The sequence below is a fragment of the Anastrepha obliqua genome, chromosome 5 (genome assembly GCF_027943255.1).
Source record: "Anastrepha obliqua isolate idAnaObli1 chromosome 5, idAnaObli1_1.0, whole genome shotgun sequence".
In the NCBI taxonomy this organism is placed as follows: domain Eukaryota; kingdom Metazoa; phylum Arthropoda; class Insecta; order Diptera; family Tephritidae; genus Anastrepha; species Anastrepha obliqua.
In genome coordinates this window covers 36,950,364-36,969,362 of record NC_072896.1, presented here as the reverse complement: position 1 = coordinate 36,969,362, position 18,999 = coordinate 36,950,364, and the positions used below count along the sequence as shown (strand labels likewise).

At 34.5% G+C, this 18,999-nt stretch overlaps 1 protein-coding gene across 3 annotated transcripts in view; it reads left to right on the top strand.

Annotated features, from left to right (window-relative positions):
* The window catches only part of LOC129247250 (ATP-binding cassette sub-family A member 2), a 31,118-nt gene extending 24,584 nt beyond the window's left edge, over positions 1-6,534 (top strand). For all 3 annotated transcript variants that reach the window (XM_054886302.1, XM_054886301.1, XM_054886300.1), the window contains exons 19-23: positions 11-243; positions 308-473; positions 536-999; positions 1,053-1,183; positions 5,669-6,534. In XM_054886302.1, coding sequence (XP_054742277.1) covers positions 11-243; positions 308-473; positions 536-999; positions 1,053-1,183; positions 5,669-6,095 — 1,421 coding nt within the window. In that variant the 3' untranslated portion in view covers positions 6,096-6,534. The remainder of the gene's footprint in view (positions 1-10; positions 244-307; positions 474-535; positions 1,000-1,052; positions 1,184-5,668) is intronic.
* The last annotated feature ends 12,465 nt before the right edge of the window (positions 6,535-18,999 follow it).

Below are 18,999 nucleotides of genomic sequence, written 5' to 3'. Positions count from 1 at the left end.
CATTTAATAGCTATTGTACCCTTAATAACATCCGGCAACGTGCGTGCTATGGAGTATCACGAAGGAAAAATTTTTATACTGATGCTGCTGCCAGATTTCAATTTCAATCATCAAATGCGTATTTTGAATGAACGGTTTTTACTTACCCGCCGAAATGAACTGACAGCTACATCTGGATTACCAACAGTTCTTAATGTTGAAACTTTCTTTTTTGAAGCTATTGTAGTTTCAATTATCGTAATGGTACGTAAGCAAAATAAAAGCCACTTTTTATAATTTAACATACATAGAATTATGAAAACTGCAGACACTGTTTGTGGGCGTTCTAGAGGACAAATATAAATGTGAGCAAATTAAGGGCCTATTTAAATGCTATCAATGTCGGCAAATTACTGTTAATAACAGCGAGAATCTCGATGTGGATGAAGAACTTGCAACAAATGAAAAAATTATGGTCGCTGAAATTTTGAGTGGTACATATTTTTTAGTTTATGCTTTTTGATATTAGTCTTATAAAATTTTTACTTTTCTAAAGAGAAAACTGAATACAGATATCCCTTGCTCGTCAATAATTTATATAAATTCTACGAACGTAAAGTGGCAGTATGTGGTATAAATTTTGTTGTAAAAAAACAAGAGTGTTTCGGCTTACTCGGCGTCAACGGTGCCGGCAAAACCTCAACTTTTCAAATGATTGCTGCAAATAGGACTATTACTGGGGGCACCATTAAAATAAATGGCATCGACATCATAGAAAGCGAGTCAAAATATCGTTATTGTTTTGGTTATTGCCCGCAAACCGATTGCCTAAACGAATTCATGACAGCGTATCAAACTTTGTTCTACATGGCAAAGTTGCGTGGCATTTCAGATTCATCGAAAGCAAATGATGAAGTCTTATATTGGTTGCAGCAGTTAGATCTTCGAAAATATAAAAACGTAGAAGTGCGTCAGTATTCTGGCGGAACTAAACGCAAATTAAACGCGGCATTAGCTATGGTAATATAATAAGCGTATGCTCATTAATCGGTTTTAATAAAATACAAATTTAGATTGGCAGTCCTTCGCTTGTATTGTTGGATGAACCAACAACAGGAGTGGATCCGGAATCTCGTCGTTTTCTGTGGAAATGTATAAAGGACTATCAACACAGAGGCAAAACTGTTGTACTTACATCTCACAGGTAACTAAAATATTTACAGATTCGCCCATTTAAATCCTGATTTATCACAGCTCTTATTTGAAAACCAAGTATTCGTGGAGTGCTCGGTGTCGGAATTTTTCCACATTTGCTATATTGTAGAGAGCAAATTTTGTCCCTTTATATCATTTTCAATTCGAAATAAGTTTTCTGGTGCTCACACTCGCCAAAGTAAGCGTACACCCGTATCAGCTGACACGATGACACTAATCAGAGTCCCATGTAAATGAATTCTCACCACCATTCCGTAGTATCGTAGATCGTTGACGTGTGATTTTGTATTATTTCCGTAGAAAACGTGTCAGCTGATTGCTCTCTCACCAGACGGTGTTGCCAAACAGTACATTTCGAAATAATTTTCAAAATAAATTTAGAAAAATTTAAGTTATTTATTATTATTTATTAAAATAACTTCAAAATATTGTTAATTATAGATAAATGAATTATTTGCATTTAGTGGTTTTTGACTTTGGCATTTTATACAATGAAAAATTGTAACTGATAACGCGGATGTGTGTAAAAGTGCATCGATACAACCAAACACAAACACACACAAACCGATGTATTGTATAAATATGTAACTAAACGTAGTTGTTTTCTCCGGGATAAGTTTTGCTCAATTTTGTGTATCCTACGGTCAACGGAAAGGGACTACGATACGTTGGTGAGTGTGAGCACCATTACTCTTCTATAAGTGCTATTTACGATACAATACAACTTTTTGTCCTGCTGGTCATAACTTTTGTTTTCCAATTTTTGGTTTTTATGTTCGCTAGATCTTAATACATCCCTATAAGTTGTCAAATCAACGAATTATTTATTATAACCCAAAAAAGTTTGGTTTGCTTAGTAAACCGAAAATGTTTTAAAAACAAGTCTCATTTTCAAGTCTCAAATATTGGGTTGGGGAAAAAGAAATGTCGTATTTGTGATCGAAATTTGACGCTTTATTTAACGTACCTAGAATTATCCGATTCAAGTCAAATATGCCCCGTTTTGTTCGCAAACTTGTTGCCATTTAGAAGGCAACTTCATTATCCCTCCTTTATAATCCACTTTTCATCGCCAGTCACCATCCGCTTCAAAAATGGGTCAAGTTTGTTCCGTTTTAGCAGAGAATCGCAAGCGTTGATTCGGTCCAAGAGATTTTTTTTGCGTCAACACGTGTGGCACGCAAACATCCAGCTTTTTTTGGAATCCAATCTTCTGCAAATGGTTCCAAACGGTTTTGTGGTCTACACCGAGTTCCTGACTAATCGAGCGAATGCTCACATGCCGGTCTCTTTGGATAATTTCAACGATTTTTACAGTCTCTACGACCATTGGCCTACCAGTTTGGGGACTGAAACATATGATCACAACACTGTCAAAAAGACACTTGTAGTACAGATTGTCGTCTTCAAATCGCCATTTAGTGTGACCCGATGCAATAAGTACAACGCAAGATATGTTTAAATGTCGCGCTCAATTGACAAAATACGACATTACTTTTTCCCCAACCCAATATATGGATTAAAGTGGTGCACAAATGACTTGCTTATTACAAAGCAACAAGTCACACATTGCATGTGACACTGTTTGTGAAGACAAAAAGCAATGTAGGCACACAACTTGAACAGCAACGAAGAAAAACTGTCTTCAACAAGCAATACTACTTCGGCTCTATCGACAGTGCACGAATTGCACGACGCTGCTTATATGCTTGCATGGCAATGGTAGAAAAACATTCTCATACAAGCTTTGCCGAAAGACATCAAGTACAATGTGTGAATTGGTGTCATATGTATGTATGTGCGTAGTGTGTATTAGCACACCTTCGAGATGTATGAAAATTGCAAACATACACATTTCTTCGTTCCCCGCGCACTTTTGCGTATTAAGGGGAGAATATTAATAAATAACGGTAAACTTTCGATGAATAATTTTTAAAGCTATTGAAGTTATGAAATAAGACAGCTTTTAGTAAACTTAAAATCCAATAAAGTGCGCAGAAGAATATTTGCAGGCAAAGTGTGAGTTATATTCAAATATTAATCAGAATTTAATTTTTATTCTACAAAACCATCATACCAAACATTAACTGCCTATTTGATTTTAAAATATCAGGAATTCATGTAAGTAAATAATCCACATTTGACACAATTCACTTGTTTGAATTGAATTGTTTTTCATTGCCTTTCAGTGTCATTGCTTTTCTTGCTATCTTGCCGAAATATATGTGTTGGTTTTCTCTCTAGCTGCTATTGCCTGTTACTGTTAGTTGAGAACAAAACACTGCATTGTTGTGTGAATTTAGCAAATGACTTGAAAGCACATATATGTCGACTTGTGCACCACTTTAATATGGATATAAGTTGGTTTTTGATTCGAGCACTAGGTAATTTTCCAGCAAAACGGAACCTTCTTTATCCAATGTATTTTAACTTCGTCGTGATTGCAAAGATCTAGGCAAAAACGAAGCACTTGTTTTCTTTGTTCTTTTCAAGGTGATAGGAGTTGTAGAAGTTGTTATTGAAAAAATACTTTTGCCGTTGCATTTTTCTTAAGTTAATTTACGCACTAGCTTTTCATTAATATCGAGTGCGTTAAAATGGGTCACAAACCTGAGAATTTTATTAACGAATTTTACAGTGCTAGTGAAAAGTGTAGATTTATATGCAACATTTGCTCTGTTATTTTTTGGGAACAATGGTACAAATTTGAAAAGGCAAATGATAAGTCTAATGTGGAACAATATATTATACATATATATATATATATATATATTGGATGTTTGATCGAACTCCTCTTCGTATTTGTGTGGTGTGTCTTGATGTTGTTCCTCAAATGGAGCGACACCTACGGTTTTAAGTCGACTCCGAATGGCAAATGGTTTTTCATGAGGAGCTTTTTCATGGAAGCCACTTAACTGATATCATATTTTCCGCTTAAAATTTAAAGGTCCAAATAAAGATTTCCATCACTCAAAATATTTGTTTTGTCTAGTCAAAAAGTTATTTAGAAACAAAATCGGATGTATATTGTATAACTAAAGAGCTCATGCTTATTGATGTGCATATCGTTCAATTTATGTTTAAAGATTTTTCGACCTCGAAAATTCTGCTAAAAGATCCTGGAAGTCAAGTAGTTAACATGCTGAGAAGTCTTAGTTTGCGGTGATAAGTTGTTTAATGGTTACTAGAACAGTGTCGAAAATTTATCAATTACCGTCTCATATTATATATATATATAATTGGCGCTTTTTGGGTATTTTGCCGAGCACCTCCTCATATTTGTGGCGTGCGTCTTGATGTTGTTCCACAAATGGAGGGCCTACAGTTTCAAGCCGACTCCGAACGGCAGAAATACACTCAGAGGCTTGCCATTGCCTGCGGAGGGGCGACCGCTATTAGAAAAATATTTTTTTTAATTTGGTGTTTCACCGAGATTCGAACCTACGTTCTCTCTGTGAATTCCGAATGGTAGTCACGCACTAACCCATTCGGTTAGGACGGCCGCCTTTACATTTATGCATCACAAAATTGAGCATATAATTTAAACAAAATACGTGTTAAATTGAAACTGATCTGTAACTCTCATGATTAATGGGATAAGAGCATTAGTTCTTTAAAGATTTTTCCAACCTAGTAAAAATTTGAAGTTGAAGCATTTGTCTATTGAGAATAAAGCACTGTTTTTTACGTGTTAAGAGTTTTCGGAGATTATTCATGTTATAAAGTAATCAACAGCTGCAGTCTTTGCGAACACTAGAAAATTTAGCAAATTATGTAGAGTTTGAGTTGGAAACGCTTAACTATATGCGGCTTGATTAACAGTGTTGCAAAGTAAAAAAGAGGCTATTGTGAAAGTCAGGAGAGTACTTTCTGTCGAGAATAGAAAAAGGACTGGGAGAGCGGAAACTACGTTCTGTTGAAAACATTGCCACTGTAGCGCAAAGCATTGCTGACAACCTCCAATATTGATATCTCGACGTTCCCAACAATTAGGCATTTATGAAGCGACATATAATTGTTAAGATTCGTATTTTGAATAAAAATAATGAAACCTGAAAGAATCTAAATTTGTAGATTATTATTATTAGTTATTGCTTTTACGCCCTTCGAGGGCGCATATTTCTAATAAACGATTTCCATTGTTGTGGATTTCTCGCTAAAGTTTTCAGCTGAATTCATGTTAGAGCGCTGTGCACTACTTGGAACTTAGATTGAATAGATTATGCTAAGAACCATTGAGTCTTCCTCGTCCACGTGAGACTGTAGAATTCCATATTGGTGCCATCCTACTAAGAAAATATTCGGGTTTCCCACAGCCAATAAATAAGTGTAAATTTTAACATGTTTTATTTTAAAACAACATCTAGTGCATTTTTTGAAAGACCCTTTACTAAGGAAACATTTACCAATAAGCATATTTGTCTACTGATTTAGTTTTGGATTAATAGTTTATATATTTTGTATGACATTTCAGTATGGATGAATGTGAACAACTGTGCAATAGACTGGCAATAATGACTGGTGGAAAATTTAAATGCTCTGGATTCGTACCAGACTTGAAAAAGCGTTTTGGGAGTGGTTTTACAATTAAAATCAAATTAAAGTCTGAAGAAGAACATGTGGTTAATGACGTAACAGAGGAGTTGAGTAAAATATTCACTGATTGCCAGTTGAGAGAAAATCATGCTGGCATTGTTACATATTTTATTAAGAACATTAATGATCTTAAGTGGTCGGATATTTTCATTAATACGGAAGCCTTCAGTAGTGAATGGGCGCACTTTGTTGAAGATTATTCAGTAAATGAAACAACACTGGAGGATATATTCTTAAAATTTGAAAAGAACAAAGGAAGAACGAGTGAACACCAACTAAGTCATTCAAATGAGATTGAACCATGAATCTAGAATAACTAAATATAGTACGACATTCTCTCATTTATATAATTTTCTATTCGTTCGTTTTATTGTAATTCATGTCGAAAATTCTGCAGTCTAAGAAAATATTTTTGAAAACAAATATTGTATACGTCATGCAGTTTATATGAAAATATTTATATACACATACATACATATGTTCATTTTTTTTAAATAAGATATTAATGTATATCATTTACTGTAACTTATGTTTCTAATCTATAAAATTGTACTGTAGGAATATTTAAAATTTTATTACGCATTAGCAATAAGGATGTGAAAGTTCGTCTAAATTCCTACAGGTGTATATGTATGAATAAGTATTAACGTAGAGAGTGAGTTGAGAGATTCGGACATAACTCTATGAATAAGTGAAAATCCATTTTTAAAAATCAAATATTAAACTATTTTTATTTGAGCTCGACATTTCGTTTATCCCATTTTTTTTACGCTTGTATCTGCTAGTAAGCATATTGGGACGGAATAACTATGATCAAATGGAAATTATTTTGTCCTGAATTTGACAATTATGAAAAACTTTGTATTTAACAATGACACTCACACATACTTCAATATACAAATGAAAGCTTACGCTGGGACGTTTATAAAAAAATGTGCATTTTTTCCGGTTATTGAAACAGTGCATCTGTTCTTATAGGCTACTATTTTTTTATTTTTGGTTAGCGTTACCAATTTTCAACATTTACCAATCTGATAGCCTTTATACATATGTCCTTTTATATGAAATATGGTTCTTTTGCAAAATAAGCGGAAATCTTTAAATATCCTTACACAAATTAATATATTGTACATATTTTCAATATTAAATTGAAAAAATAATGTATAATAATATAGAAATGCTATACGACTATAACTCTGCTTCGTTTCGAAAGACATTTCCACTATTGAGTTCCAAAGTCATTATATTTTCTAACACTAATTGATTCCCTATTTTCACGCTTTTCCTACTTAAGTTAGATTGGTTGTGTTATTACTATGCGCAATCCGGAGAGACTCATCGCCAACATTACTCATGGAAACGTTGTTGATAAATCCTAGTGAACCTTAATTAAGCACAGTTTACGCGAAAAGCTTGATTTCTCAGTTGGTAATGATAACATCAACTTTTGTTTTTGTTCGCGATTTGCGACATCTATCAGTTTTACTAACAGTAAAATAGGTAGTTACGCCTCTATAACGATGCTGTAGGTCGATATCTGCTTTCTTATTTCGATGATGGGAGCAGCATTCTGAATATGGCCACATGCGCATAAGGTGAATGGGGATTAGCAAGCGTCATTGGGGTTTTTATGCAATGCACTTTTATTTCCAGTGGTCGAAAACAATCGTCTGGCAGCATGGAGCGGGGTTACTTGTCATAATTAATTAGTCGTTCAGAAATTAATGAAATCCGAAATTATTTCGATTAATTTGTGTGGGATATCATTCAAAAAGTTTCATTAACAAAATTATAATAATGATAAATATAATGGATTTCCCAAAAATACAAACAAATAATATAAATTTTCGAACTTCTTTATTCCACTTGAATTTTTTAAAATTAAATATAAAAAAGTTACGAATTCAACACACCTATTGCAGACATTTTCGATGGACTTAACACTTGCCAGATGATGCCAACATTTGGAATTTGAGAGCACACACATATACCGCACATCGGGGAAAAGAGAGCGCGCAACAAGCAGATGTTGGTACTCTCGTACGCGGTCAGTGAGAGCGAAAGAGATTGATAATGTACATTTTATGGTGGTCACCATTACCAGCAGCGCACATTTAAGCTCCTCTCTGCGTTTTGCATAACATTTTCATTTGGCATTCACCAAATAATGTTCGTAGCGCACCACACCAAACAGTGGCTTTAACATCATGCAGAGGTTGTTCATGAACGATTGGTTTATTTACCTCTCCGCTGAGAGTTAAATGTGCCTCATCACTCATAATGAGTTGAGCGCGGTCTGTGGCGTGTAAGAAGTATCCCTGTCATCTGCATCACCTTCGGAATCACGGTGAATGTCTGTCGTAATTTTTTTCCTTGCCTCGTCGTCTGCCATTTCGGCTGAAAAATAAATTTATAGTGAACTAGCTTATACCCGTGGGTTTCACCCCACATTTCTATCAAAAAGTATGCTATGTAAATAAAACAACTTTAACTTTTTTAAGTCAGTTTAGGTATTATTTAAAACGATCGGATATACGACATTTTGTGTTATATTATTTTGAGTATAAATAAAAAGGTTTTTCGGTGCGCCAACTCTGGAGCAGGCTACATATAATTGGCCATGAGTTGGTTAGATTGCTACACTGTTTACTTACCGATAAAGCTTTACCAATAAGAGAATGCATTCAATTCAGCAATACCTCTATCGTTGATAATATAAATTCTTTTCTATATCAAATGGTCTAACCCCCATTTTTCTCTAAGCTCATATTTTTTCTAGGAGTACTAAATACTAACTTCATTAAACTTTTTACCAATTTTTGGTATTCTACCATAAATGCGTCCAGTGATATACAGCATGAAAAATCCCATTTGTATAGGAGGTGTCACGCCCCAATTCTAGCTATCACCAGTTTTCATGCAGGTGTTAGGTATTAACCTTATATAATCTCTTACCAAATTTCAGTTGTCTAGCCCAAATACTTCCGGAGATATGGACGATGAAAAATTGCATTTATATGGGAGGTGCTAAGCCCCCTTTATCGTTTTTCTCAGTTTTCTTGGAGGTGTTAGGGATTAACCTCATATAACCCCTTCCCAAATTTCATTGGCCTAGCCTAAATACTTCCAGAGATATGGACTATAAAAAATTCCAGTTGTATGGGAGGTGCCACGCCCTCTTTTTCGTTATACGCAGTTTTTCTGGATGTGGTAAGAATTAATGTCATATAACCCCTTACCAAATTTCAGTAGCCTAACGTAAATACTTCCAGAAATACGGACTGTTAAAAATTCCATTTGTATGGGAGGTGCCACGCCCCCTATATATATCAAAATATTTTTTAGCCCATGACCATCCCGGTAAGGTATCCAGTTCGTGTTTCAAATTTGGTTACGATCGGTTTATGCGTTTAGGACGCAAGTCGATCTATATAAAAAATTCCAGTTGTATGGGAGGTGCCACGCCCCCTTTTTCGTTATACGCAGTTTTTCTGGATGTGGTAAGGATTAATGTCATATAACCCCTTACCAAATTTCAGTAGTCTAAGGTAAATACTTCCAGAAATACGGACTGTTAAAAATTCCAGTTGTATGGGAGGTGCCACACCCCCTTTTTCGTTATACAGAGTTTTTGTGGATGTGGTAAGGATTAATGTCATATAACCCCTTACCAAATTTCCGTGGTCTAACGTAAATACTTTCAGAAATACGGACTGTTGAAAACTCTATTTGTATGGGAGGTGCCACGCCCCTTATATATATCAAAATATTTTTTAGCCTATGACCATCCCGGTAAGGTATCCAGTTCGTGTTTCAAATTTGGTTACGATCAGTTTATGCGTTTAGGACGCAAGTCGATCTATAGATACATACATAATTTGAATTTTATATATATAATTAGATTAATTCGATGATAAAATTACCAGTGTGACAGTTAAAATATACTTTCTCAGAGACATACATCAAACTAAATTATAAATAAATGTATATTCAGAATTGTGAATTGAAGCTACTTATAAGTACAATGAATAGTACATAAAATCGACAAAGTTTTTGTCACAGGGATGGGATTCTGTGTGCTAATTTGTACTGCACTACATACCCTTATTATAAAACAGGCATTTACTTTCTATCAGCCAGCGATTTGTTGTAACAGCTACTTATGAATTTACCTGGGCTTCGAAAAAAGAGGTTTTTTTTTTTATTTATTTCGCTCTGAGCTCGGCTCCCGCTCGTAATAAAAAATATATTTTCATAGCCTTACATATATATAATATGTGTATATAATACCTATTTTGTCTGATAAGTAAAATGCCAGATATTAAATCATTTTACAGAGACCGTCTTAAATCGCTAATGCCAATTTTTAAGGATGTAAATAGACGTTCGATGTTTACTTGTGTTGTTAGTAAACTGACATTTTTAGAAATTTAAAAACTTTATCAGTTTTAAATCGCCCTTTCCGCTCTATAGTGAAAACGTTTTTAATAAAAGCATTTTGAAACTCTTTATCTGTTTAGTCATATACGTTTTTTAATCATACTCAGATGTTTTTTAAAATCGTCTTCTGAGGTTGCTGTTGAAGTTGATATAATTGTACCTCACTTTGTAAAAAGAAAATTTTTGGCGGAAATTATTTACATTCTGTTAGAGGTTGCCAACAATGTTTTGAACTATATTGCCAAATATAACATTCATATAATAAATATTAAATATATAACAAAATTATTTGCTGAAATTTTTCGCTTAAGGGGCTAAGGTTCAAATGTTACTGTACGTACATAGTAGTGTCGAATTGCATCGAATTTTCCTTTCAAACTGTGTAAAATTGTCAGTTTATATATAGACCTCATATCTGAGGAGCTTTTTCATGACAGAAATACACTCGGAAGCTTGCCATTACCTGTCGAGGGCAGCTATTCGAAAAAAAAAAAAATATATAATATATTTTCTGTCATTTTGGTGTTTCATGCTCACTTGACAGTTACTAAGTACAAAATGTTTATCGGATCCAATATTGAAGTAAATAAAATAATTTGTTGAATAGAATTTTTGAATTAAAACCATTAAATTGAACTGAATATTATAGCAGACAGATAGATGTATGATTGTACCAGCTATTGTGGGGCGCGATTTCCGTGAGATATTTAACATTCAGTTAACAGATGTCATTAAAAGATATTCTAAAAGAAAATTGGTACAAATAACAGATATGTCAAAGATGTTACAGTAGGCCAGTTTGTCCATCCGAAGCAAAATTGTGAGAGTAAGTTCGACTGCTCCGTCATCGGTAGTATGTATAATTGTTATGAATTAAGTTCCATGACAACGATCAGAAAAGTTTAATATTTCAATACCTAAGCAATTTCTGTGTGAAAATTAGAAAAAATACTCACTTTAAAAGTGATAGCATGTTTTTTATTATTAAAACAATACTTTATTAACATTTTTTATATATATGTATCTTTTTGTCGGGCCTTCTTCTTACACACAGAACAGCTGCAATGAAAAAAATATTTCTCCTACATTTTAGTTGTCAGGCGACGTTAATTACAAACGTTACGAAATAACACTTATCGGCAATTGTTATGAAACAACAACAATTGTGCAACTTGACTTAAGCATTTTTAATTTTATTCATAAATAAATGGCATTCCACGTATTTTTTCACAAAAATTCAAACAGAAAAGTAAACAGTCCAAGAGCGTATTTTTTTAAATTTTTGCATTCATTATATATGTATGTATATTGAAAAACGTGTTGTCTGAGATTAGCTCTTCTTGCGATAACTGGAAGTGAAAAATAGGGTCAAATAGTGTCATCTTTAAATTACCTTTGTTTGGTTTATGTTAAAGTCCAGCATGAGCAAGTGGTGCCGATTTTGCGACATAAAATAAAAAAATCATTTCACAAAACTTATTTCCACATCCACACTTCATTCTATAATAACTTTCACTCACATTTTTTCTTTTATTCGAAACACAATCGAACATAAACCGTTTTTTATAATGAACTAATCGCAAAATGTAAACGAAAACAGCTGACGAATCGCTTTGGTGGTATTTTTTTCTCAAAACCAGTTACAAATACATGGTTTCGTTTATGCGTGATCTTTCATGACTTCAACTTTGACTTCAACTACATCTTACCTCTCACCAAGGATGGCAAAGTCTTTTCAAACAAAATGAGTGTTCAACAAATTCCACGGGAGTATAGATTGTTCTCCTCGGATTCGGTTCAAAGGGAGAGAATGTATCAGTTCGAAAAATTGCAACTTTTTAAGTTAATTAGCAATTATATTAAATTATTTCCCTCTTTAGCTGTTATGTTGGTTCTCATCAGGCATTGTGCTCACATAAAATTATTATTCTGAAAACGTCTCCAAAAAAATAAAAGACATATTCTAATTGGTATTGCCACAATGCAACTCTACCATGATGTTACAAAATTATCACGTTGAAAGCAAACTTGCGAGTGTTGCAAAAAGTTCACAGCGTGATAATACAATTTTGTATGGGATAACATACAAACACGTCACAGTTATTTTGGAGACAAAATCTTGACGTGAACATTTTTAACGAACTGTGGACACCTCAAATGCGAGTATAATACTAATTTTTAACATCGATTTGTATAGAAACGTTCGAATTGCCTTCACTGGGAGTGAATTTCTCAGTTATACACTCCTAAAATTTAATGACGTTATTTATTGACGGTTTTGATAAGCTCTGTTGGAAATAAAATATGGATTGAAATGTTAAATTAAAAAACCGGAAATTACTAAAGCTACGTGGGGATCCAACCAGCGTTTGGAGTATAATTAAATCCAGCTATAAATAATATGCACAAAAATAGTTTTCAACGTCCATTTTTAGATATTAATAAAATATAAAAAATTATATAATGGAGCCAAATTCCAGCTTCTAGGCAGCCAATTAACTCCACCGTTTCGGTTGATTAATCAATTTTCGTATGTTTTGAAAATATTCCAAGTTTGTTTCTATATAGAAATAAAAGCATAAAAAATATATATATACCTACATAACATAAAATGAATTAAAGAGTTTATTTTAGCTGTCACTGTCAAAAAATCCATAACTCAAAAGCCAAACACTATAGGACCACCCTGTATTTTACATTGTTTGCTAATGTGTCGATTTGCCAAAAGTAACGTAATTTGCAGAATTATTATAGTCGACGAGTGTCAACAAATTAAAAAAAAATGTTTTTAAATAAATATTTGCTACTGTTCTGCAACAGTAAACAGATAATCATCTCTCTCTCAACGTTAATAACTGTGTCATCTTTTTGAACTCCCCGTTTTTTTTTATTTTATGTTTATCTGTTTGTGTTTCCTTACAAATATGTAACACATGCATACACATTCCCTGAGTACTTATTATCCACCTTTTTTTTATAAAATAGGTATTTAGTGCATTTATACATATACTCGTTCTACTTATATACTAAGAATTTCATAAATTTTTGCTAAAGCATAATGGTGAGAAAGTTCTAAATTGTTCAAAGAAAGTTTTTCATTTAGAAATTTCTCTCTGTTTTTATTAAAAACTGTTGAATATGAAAACTATTGCCTTCTTGTGAGATAATTAAATAATTATATTAGGTGCGCAACTAAGCTCTCGGGATGAAAATACAACTTTACTGACTGAAGATGGTTACAAGTGAATCATTGAAAGTATTGCCCATCGCTGGCTACTAATTTTTCCCATCTTTCTGGTAGATCTCGTATACCGTCGCGGTAAAACTGTTTATCTTTTGAGGCTATCCACGGATCAAGCCATTTTTTGATGTCTTCATATGAATGGAACTGCTGGTCAGCTAGACCATGTGACATCGATCGGAACAGGTGATAATCGGACGGCGCAATATCTGGAAAATATGGCGGGTGGGGTTTCCCATTTCAGTGTTTCCAGGTAAGTTTTAACGGGTTTGGCAACGTGAGGCCGAGCGTTGTCATGCTGTAGAATCACTTTTTCATACCTCTCCGCGTATTGCGGCCGCTTCTCGCGCAGTGCTCGGCTCAATCACATTAATTGAAGTCGATACCGATCCCCAGTGATGGTTTCGCTTGGTTTTAACAGTTCATAATAAATAACACCCACTTGGTCCCACCAAATAGATAGCATAACCTTCGCAACGTGAATATTCGGCCGAGACGAACACGTAGAAGCATGACTGGGCAGTCCCCATGACTTTCTTTTCTTTGAATTGCTGTAATTAATCCATTTTTCATCACCCGTAACGATGCGATGAAGAAAATCCTTCCTTTTTTTGCCGCTGGAGCAGTTGCGGCTCTTCTTGCGTTTGACATGGATCCTCATTGAACAATGCCTCCAATTCAGCGTCTTCGAAGGTTTTTGACCTTCCTTCACGCAGACGGTCGTCAACATTAAAATCACCGTCTTTGAAGCGATGGAACCAATCTCGGCACGTTGTTTCACTTAAAGCAGCATCTCCATAAACTTTTTGTAGCTCTCGATGCGCTTCAGCCGCCGTTTTTTTCGAATGAAAGAGGAAAATCAACACTTCCCGCGAATGACGATTATTCGGCCCAAAATCAGGCATTTTCACAAAACCAAAAGTATATGATACCAAAACAAAATTACTAATGTGTCGAAGCAGTTTGTTTACCAAATGTCTAAGCGCACCTAATAATTTACGAATTAAAAATTAATTCAAACATTTTTTCGAAAGATGGTTGTCAAAACAATCGATTGTAATCATTCCAAAGGGCTATGTGATTTAAAAAATTGTTGGTATTTTCCTGTTCTATAAGTTATATAGAACAGTTACTTTCAATATACTTGCTTCCAACTAGAAGATTGAAAAATTAAAAACTCACCGTTTTAATATTAAGTATAAAAACATTCATTAATTTATTTATATAGATATGTATGTAAAGTACTGACAAATGAGATCATTGTTTAATACAAAAAAGCCGCATGGAGGAAATAAGTAGCTGTGGATATTGAATAAACTAACCTAAGAGAATTCGAGTTTTGAATAAGAGAACGTAAAACATGAATATACAACCTACATACAACAAATCTAAATGCATAATCAAACTATAAATTTATAAAAATAAAAACAACTGTAAATATCATATCCACATTTGTATTCTAAAAACGCTTATTGTAAAATTACTCAGCCTAAAAAGGTCTTTTAAATTTTTTAAAATTATATATGTATTCATTATTTGAAATAAAAATATCTTCATAAAAGCTTCAAAAATTAAATTTATATACATAAAAAATATATGCATTTATACATATATATATAAACATATATATTTATAAAGCAGCATATATGGTTAGCAATATATGCTCTTGGTGGTCGCTGTAGCCGAATGGTTTGCGTATGTCTACCATTCAGTAGAGCCCGTATTTCTGTTATAAATATATATACTATATACGAGGTATGTTAACAAAATGAGGTAAATTTTCAAATTTCGCGGGCTACGTACATTCGACTTTCGATTATTATTATTTTTTTATGTTGGTACACGCGTCTCGAAGATATGTTCACGGTTTTAGCAATATAGCATGTTTAGTTTGTTTGTGAGAGCATAAATAAGACAAATGTTTTGCTTGTTCTGCGATTTTATGGCATCGAAACCAAAATCTAATCGTCCAAATGGAAGAGTCCAGGAGAACCAAGAGTCGATAGCAGAAGTTCGCCGAACACAAAAAATATGTATACTTAAAAAACTTTTTTTTTTAATTTTTGAAATTTTTTCTCTGAAAAATAGCAACAGAATTAATTTTATTTCATTATTATTAGCTTTGCGGTAGTGGGACAAAAAATAAAAAGCGTCTGTATTTACTGCACTCTTAACGTTGTTTAGTACTTCAAGCAAACACTTTTCGTGTTCGCCGAACGAATGTCCGGTATCATAACCATACAGCATTGATCTTAATGCAACTCTAATTGTATTTTTATCCATACAAAATTCTTTACCTGAATGCAACTAAATGCTAAATATTTCTTGCACTAAGAATCTCAATACTCCGCGAAGGTACGCACATTGTAGTGGTGCGGTGCTTAGTCGAATCAATAAGCAGACCTTATCAAAGGGTGGTAGTGAGCCCGTTTACGTACATTCCAGTATTGAGCGAGTGCATTCCATTCCATTTTTGAACGATGACCAAATTCTGCCAATCGGAGGAGCAAACCTCTTGAAAAAGCTTTAGGTTGGAACAAGGTGCAATACGACCCGTGCCGAAGTTCAACCTGAATCTCCATTTAAAAATTCTTTTACGGTGGGTGTTGTGGGGTTAACTCCGCCTAGGGCAAACAGATCCCATTCCACCCCAACACTAGTCAAAGGGCAGGAGATGGCACCTGCTTTAAGGTTTACCCGCGGAGGGATGAGGCAAAGAGGGACTTCCTAGGCACGTCCGTCCTTCAAAGCAGGCCTGTTATGAAAAGAAAGCGCCCATGAGGGTATACTCTAAGTTAAGAGATCTACCAACGAATCCATTAATAGAGGAACAGGACAGGTCTGTTGAAAGGGGGCGGTACTCAGCTTGGAAAAACCGACGGATACTGCTCCAAAAAGACAAAGATCGGCTAAGCACACGGGAGAAGGGGTCGCCAAAAAACGAAAAAACAGGTAGGTGGTCATAAGTGCCCGTTGTTTAGCGAAGTAGTTAAGGGTGGCGGTGAGGTTCTGGCCATCGTTGACAGAGCGAAGGAGGAAGGAACTATCCCCAAGGAGAAATGGAGGTGGATTGAGGAAGCTATTGCTGAAGTCTGCAAAACAGTCAGCGAGGAAGAAATTCCAAGCAGAACAAGAGCTCGAGTATAGATCCCAGCCAAGCTGGATCTTTAGATCATACAACGGTGACCTGTCAACACATAATTGGAAGATAGGGAAGATTGAGGAGTCAGTAGAAGGCTAGGATCCTGAAAAGGGACCCAACTGCAAAGCTCGGGTCACCTAGGAAGTGTGATGGCTCCTTCTCGGAGAGGCAAAGTAGTGTTTAAGTAATTTATTGTTAAAGATGTGTAATTTTGCGAAAAGTTCGTGTTGCCAGATAGCTAAAATAAGAACGAAGTTCGCATGCAGACACGTTCAGTTTGTAAATCTGCAGTATTTTTGGCTTTAGTTTAAAATTGAGAAACATTTTCGAAAATATAAACATATAAAATTGAATTTTACAGCAGCGTCGACTAGAAGGGTTCTAGTAAATTTGTACAATTTTTGCTTGGAATTTTGTGAAACTTCTTAAGCGTCGATGGACGAGCAATAATGGAGAGTAAAATTTCAAGGCCATGCAACGTTTTGGGCATTTTCGCTCCGCGAGAGAGAAAAAAGATATAACGTAGAGGAAAAGGAGAGAGAGAGCAATACCTTATGTATATCTTAGATACACTTTAGGCTATTTTTTCTGAGTTTTTCCTTGTGGTTGCTAATTTTTTGTGAGAAATAACACTGCCTCCTTTTTGGCGCTTGTTTGTTGGTGCAAACTTGTAGGATATATAAGTTTTGTTGCCTACTGTTTGGGGCGTTTTTTGCTCCCATTTCTTTTGGCGTTTTTTTGTTGTGCCTACTTTTTGGCGCTTATTTCCGTTTCCTGACTAGTGCTTGTGCGTACTATAAAGTGTTATCCATTCCGGCGTCGGATTTATTGATATTGCCTTGCGGTAATTTGTGTCGTTGCTGCGGTCCTGGAATCGCTGCGCTTGTGCCGGTGATAAACGCTCGGAGTAGTGCGCGTTGTTGCCACGGTTTGTGTCCAGCGTTTACCTGCACCGGTCGACCCTTCTCCGTTTTTTGTTAATTTTGTCTATTTGTATTCTCTGCAAATGTTTTGAATTTATTTAGATATATATTCTTTCTCTCTCTCTCATTCTCTCTCGGATCTCTCCCTCTTTCTTTGCCTGCCTTGAAAGTTTCTGTTATGTGTACTACGCTACACGCACTTTTTTTTACGTGGGCAGCCTTTGGCCGCGCTTCAAGAAACTAGCCCTCATTAATCCAACTCCAACTATGCCATCCACAGTATTTTTGCATGGAACTCCTTTCCTCGTTAAAACCATTGAACCTAAATTTAGAACGGGATATGCGCGTTTATAGTAAGGAGACACAATAAACCGGGGATAAACACTGAAATGAAATACTTATTTTTTGTTCATATTTTTATTTTCATTTGCAGGGATCCGGCAACACTAACTGCTGTCAATTCCAATTAATTCTTATTCGCGTTTAAAATTAGAAAGTGATGACATGGGTAAACGCATTTGCGTTTAATCTTCATTGAAATATTTCGAATACAATTTAAAGAATAAGTAAAAATACGCGTGTGAATGTATATTTTATGAATTTAATTGAAGTTTAGAAAAATATATATTATAATGTGCCAAACAATAGTGAAGTTCTCGAGGGCACTTTGAAGGCAAATAATTACCAAACTATTATTTCCGGAATAATTTGGAGCTATAAAGGTTGTTCCTAATAATACGTTCACATATAAGTAGACAATCTACTCTTTCGCGCTTAACTCAAAATCCGAAATTAAAAAGCGCGATTTCCCATACAAAATTTGTCTCCCAAAATCTAAGATTATAAAATAATCCTAGATAATAACGATACTTATTGACATACAACCCTGTGTTTTCTGTGTTATCGATAATTATTATTGCGAATGTAGGGAGAAACATCAAAAGAAAAATTAAAGGAAATGGATGCCGGCAAAGAAAGCAGGTTTGTTTGTTGTTTGTTTTTGTTAAATATTATTAAATAGGGATTCATTTTACAGAAAAAAGTGTGTGTCTATAAACGTTTTGTCCTCTTATTACTTATTACAAAATATAATATAGAATATCCCATGCTCATTGCTGCCATAATTTTTACTGTTTATTATTAGCAGCCAATTGCGCAATTAAATTAGCTATTCCTTCTCCTTCTGAATTAGCTTACGTTAATAATAATTAAAGAAACCAAAAACACCGAAATATTCCACCAAAATAATTTCTATGAAGAAAAACCTCTCAAAGCAGTATTGACAGCTGATTGTCAATTTTGTAGGTAATCTGCAATATGTGAACGAGTAGATTAATTTTGTGGGTTTATTGGTAATTATGTGAACGTATTATTAAGCATTATCATTCATAACTGGCAATACGTCTAGGAGAGAAAACATCGAGAACTATCGATATGTCTGAATAGTGAAATAGTGGAGATTA